Here is a 5,299-nt window from a genome sequence, read left to right as displayed (position 1 = left end):
GTTCAAGATGCAGTCTGAAATCTCAAGCCATTTTTAAGTGAAGAAACTTGTTGAAATTAGTAAGTACTGTGTTAAATTGTTCTTTTCCTTGTTTCATTTGAGCCAAACATTATTTATACTTTTGTTTGGCCAAGATTAAAAGTTTTTAACTACAGCATAATCAAGCATAATGAGTTTGTTGTGTTTTGGCTTTATAAATGAAACAGCTCAATTATAAGGAGTTTTTTGGTTAAAAAAACTTCTTGCAATATAATGCAATAGGTAAAGCAATATGTGCTTTCACATCGCAATATATCTCAATATGAAATTTCTGCAATACCCACCCCAACTAAAACTTTACATCCATCCGAGTGCTTCAGTACTGCTCTATTGAAAAGGTTGTTTCAAACAATCATAGACTGCACTGAAGGAACACATCAATGTGCGTGCCATATCTTCGACGAGGTGAATCTTGTCATCGCACCCCAAGCCTGATATTTAGTTAGTGCCACTTTGTATGAAATGAGACACAACTATAACGTGCGGCTTGGTTTATCAATAGATACGTGTTTGGCCAACCCCGTTGGCATGATTGTAACTTGGATCCACTTCAATGAAACCATTATCAGCGTCACGAGTATCACGATGTTGTCACACGTGAGACTGACGGTCTGGTCTTCAAATACTAATCAGATCAAGTTGTTGACATACATCCAACTTCTGTGTAACCGCACGTTGAACTCCGGTTAAAACATTGGAATTCAAAACATTTTTGTCTTTCCAACTTGTGAGATGATGAGGGGATTTCCTGTTTTCAGGCAAATGATGCTCTGCAACCCATTGGGATTTTTTGGGTTTTTTTTAACAAAAATATTGTAAATGTTAGATTTGCAATCTAAATGGTCTGCCGATAGAAGTGTAAACCAGCCAAATGTCATTTTTGGTGATATGCCAGTGGGTGTGACTATGACAGATCGGGATTCTAATAAGACACTTTTTAAACAACGAAAACATTTACATTGTCTCAGGAAAGAATGTATCCATCATTCTATCAGTGAATATGTCTCTGCAAACAAAAATGTTATCCATAACGAAATGTCATGTGGTCGTGTGTTTCCAAGGTAGAAGATCTCTACATATTTAATAGTAATCTTTGCTAAAGCAGATTTAATTTAAAATCACAAGCAGATGCTTATGAATGGAAAAAGGGATGATACCACGTGTCCACAAAAAGGTGAGCGTATTGTTATACATTTGGTGCATAATCATTGTCTACCTTTGTTAGTGCGCATGTTTTTCGTGCCGCTCTTCTGTCTTTCAGTGTTGTTTTTGCCTTAACTTTGCCATTTGTTCGAATTACCACTTGTACAAGTATCCTACATGAATGCACATTCATGTAGGCTCTTTCGATACATATGTCACATTTTATTTTACCTATTCTTTTAAGGTTGTAATTGCTAATTTGTTACTGCACAAAGTCATCATTGGTACGGTTAATTATTATAAATAAAGATTGTCTGTCCCGAAGTCTGGCATTGTTTAGTATAGTGACCGGACGAGCAGGGTCCTCACTGCTTGGCCATGCGTGGTTGACTTGTTACTGTTTCTCTTCCGATAGCCACCTGAAGTTCCGACCTGAATACAGACATAGAGTATCTGTTTTCTGTACTGTTGGTGTTAGTGAGCATGTACGTTTAGGGTGCATAGTTTTATAGCATTTGTTTTTTTGTTTTAGATTGTGCTGAGTGCTGCCTTAAACAAACAACAAACTAATTTCATCTGGACCAAATGCCTGGTTTTTTTCTTTACAAAGTTGGCTTGTATATTCGTGGTTTCGATTCGTGGTGTCACGATGTGTCTGTGAAGTAGGCCTAGATACCATTACATTCATCATATGCTCACGAGCCACATTCAGTGTCCCTTAATTATGTAAGCAATTATCAGAAAGTTAAGTAGACCCACCCAAGTAGTGAAAGTTTATTGATCCTTTTGACACCCTGTGAGTGATTTGAAAATCAGGCCTTAATTACCCCGACAATATAATCGTACAGTGGAACCTCCCTTTGCTTTAACAGTATCATAGGACTCTTGACCTAGTTGAACTGTGGGTTGTTTTGTGTATCGTACACAGCACTAGGGTCTTATGGCTTATCTAAATATGTGTGTATTTTCTGTGTAAAAGTGATGTTTACTGAAGATGTGTTTTGTTACAGTTGATATTTATTGGTGTCATGGGATGGTTCCTGGTTGCGCTTGAAGCTAGGAGCCAACCGAACATCACAACCGAAAGCTTTCTCCTCCCTGAAAGTAAGTCCATGGAGGAATAATATATACCATTAAAAAGTGGGTTTACAAGATTGAAAACATGTAAATGATGAAACCAAGGAGGAAGCGGATGATAAAGACAAATTAATGCAAGGTTTGACTATTTATTCCCTTCCTGTGGAAATGTTTCATCTGTATGGATATACATTATTTATCTCATATGCACTGACATTGGCATTGGTATGATTGGAAAATGGAACATCCCCTACTTTTTTAATGATATATATACTGCTTAAATACAATATGTCCAATAGTGGTGTGTTATATGTGTCACAAAACATTTCACATATAAGCAATATCACACACACACACACACACACACACACACACACACACACACACACACACACAACAAACAAACACACATTATCGAAGCACATGCATTTGACAGTGTGTATTTTTGTTGCTGAGTGTATTAATATTACCGAAGAAAACGGATGGCATGAACCCACATTTTCCATGTATGAAGCACATACCCACATAGCATGATACCGATTTATGGCACGGGTGATACTATCCATTATATGTCAGATTCATGTCATGTTGCAGGTGTTATACAGAGTGTGAAGGATGAATCTTCACCTGAACAAGCAGTGTGTCGCTACCTGTGTTCCCGGGGACCAGTTACAACACAGGTGTGTCGATGCAGGTTCTGGCTCCCCTGTCTGGTGAGTGGATGCAAGATGATTGGTTGATGGAGTGGACCAATGGTCAGCTGATCAAGTGATTCTCGTACGATTTCATAGATGTTAAGAGAGTGAATTAGTCAATGGCATTAACCCAGGGCTCGGAGGGGAACAGATCGAGATATGTAATCCTGACTTTGGCGGTTAAGATTCTATCTCAACATTTTGAAAAGCATCCAGTCTGCATCTATGCCTTCCCAAGCAGTACATATATTTACTTGATGCTGAGCTTGTTTTTAACGGTAATTAACTGCTTAAATGTAGGCCACTAATATACAATCCAGGATTGTGGCACAGTCTACTGTTAAAAGCGTTTGTTCGTCACGCCGAAAGTCTTGCTCGATTTCTACCATTGGTACAAAGAGTGAAGTGTATTTCCTGGAGTCCTCAGCCGTCATATCCTAGTTATATTACCAAAAGCGATTCTCATTCATCCAAACACATGCAACTCATAGCGACTCGTGTCAGCTCATTGTTGCAAGTATTGTTCCTTTCATGTGTTTTAGGGCAAAGTGTGTGAAAAAGGGTCTTCATGTCGGATCCGAGGAAACAAGAGCGTTCCCCAGACATTATGCTGCCCATCTTTTTCAAGCAAAATGGGAAAACGTAAGAACACCAGTAACCGTACATTACACCCGCGAATATCCGGGTTAGAAATCGTCTTCAACAATCACCCCTTGTCGTGAGAGGCGACTAACAGGATTGGGTGGTCAGGCATATCTGAATTCATTGACACATGTCATCGCATCCTAATTTCAAAATTGACATATCGATGCTTATGATGTTGATCACTGGACTGTTTGGTCCAGACTCGATAATTCTCAGAGTGTTATCATGTAGCCCGAATATTGCTGAATGCTGCGTTAAACGCCCAATGAACAACCACTAACGACCATGAACTTTCAAAGTTGACAAAATGGTGGTGCGGGAACCCGCATAGAAGAACTGCGTCCCTTCTACCAGAAGCCTATGATTGTGGACTAAAAACTCTGAACCGATCTGATTAGTGTCTTGGTTTGAAAATATGTTGGACTGGCATGAAATCGTCACCTTGATCCCGTATTCAACAGAAAGGCATTGATGGAACTGGAAATTCGAGGTCGATTGTGTCATCTGAAGATTACCTGTTTGTTTTGGCCATATTCACCCACTAGGTTTGCTTGATACATGAAGACAGCCTGTAATCAATGTAGGCTGGACCCGACGCTCCAGTGATCAACGGTAGTTGTAATCAGCCACGTTACTGGTACTCTATTCATTTGACCTAGTTCCAAACTCAAGTCCGTACGGTCTCCCATGAGCGGAATAGGTTACTGCGCATCGATTCTTAGTTTTAGAGTTTAGATTCAATGCATTCATTTTCAGAATGTCAAGAAAGGAGATCCTTAATAACTTACAGACGGTTAACTGCGTACTACACGTACAACACATCCACTGGTGCATGCGAGATCCATCATTGGACGGCTTATAGAGTACAGATGGTGACCATACCAGGATATACTACGTTCCGCGCATGCTCATTATGCACTCTCTACAAAATGTGTGAAGGACCAATCATCGACCGCTTTTCAGCTGCATCTGACGTTATGTCATAAAGCATTCAATAGATTCATATGTTAATCACAATGACCAGTGAATGTTTTATCTACCCTGAGAAGAGGATACTCATAAATGACGGACCAAAGACAGCTTTAAACCACGTTTCGTGATCGCAAACACAAAAAACACCACCAAAGATAACCCAACAATAATACAACAACCAAAAAATAGAAACAACCAAACAAACAGAAGACACCCCACAAAAACAGTATGTACAAAATGGCTATTGAATGGCAGCGCTGGACCTAGCATTTTGCAGTTGTATCGTTTTGACGCATGTTGTAGTCAAAACCAGTTCTCAGCTGTATGCTTTCCTCAGCACGACAGTTTAAGTCCGTCTTTTTATTGACAGTCACGTGGAGTTCCTCTTCTCTCTGCACTGAATGTATATGAGAAGTATGCTGAATATATTTCTTTTTTCATAATATTGAAATCAGCGGCATATGCAAATAGTCTCCCAAAGTTTTGCTAGATCCAGAACCTTGAAAGGTTCAAGTGACATTTTCCTTGAGGCGCCTTTGCCTTTTATCTGTTGGTACATACCGGTCATTGCTGTTAATTTACATTTCTGTCAGCTCATGTTTCTGAAACTGAAATTTGAACATACAGTTACATATCTAACTCAGAAGAAAAGAGATGAGCATATCACCAATTTCAGATAGTGGATTTAATCATTGCGAGGATTTGGATAGATTCCCTTTTGACATCAT

General features: G+C 39.3%; 1 protein-coding gene across 1 annotated transcript; it reads left to right on the top strand.

Annotated features, from left to right (window-relative positions):
- The first annotated feature begins 1,124 nt into the window (after positions 1 to 1,124).
- LOC137294463 (uncharacterized) lies at positions 1,125 to 4,585 on the top strand. Its single transcript, XM_067825484.1, has 5 exons — positions 1,125 to 1,213; positions 2,193 to 2,286; positions 2,854 to 2,972; positions 3,497 to 3,596; positions 4,356 to 4,585. Exons 1-5 carry the CDS (start codon positions 1,178 to 1,180, stop codon positions 4,583 to 4,585), a joined length of 579 nt encoding a protein of 192 aa, XP_067681585.1. The 5' UTR covers positions 1,125 to 1,177.
- Positions 4,586 to 5,299: the final 714 nt, after the last annotated feature.

Source organism: Haliotis asinina, chromosome 8, assembly GCF_037392515.1.
Source record: "Haliotis asinina isolate JCU_RB_2024 chromosome 8, JCU_Hal_asi_v2, whole genome shotgun sequence".
Taxonomy (NCBI): Eukaryota; Metazoa; Mollusca; class Gastropoda; order Lepetellida; family Haliotidae; genus Haliotis; species Haliotis asinina.
This window is presented reverse-complemented; position numbering and strand designations above follow the sequence as displayed.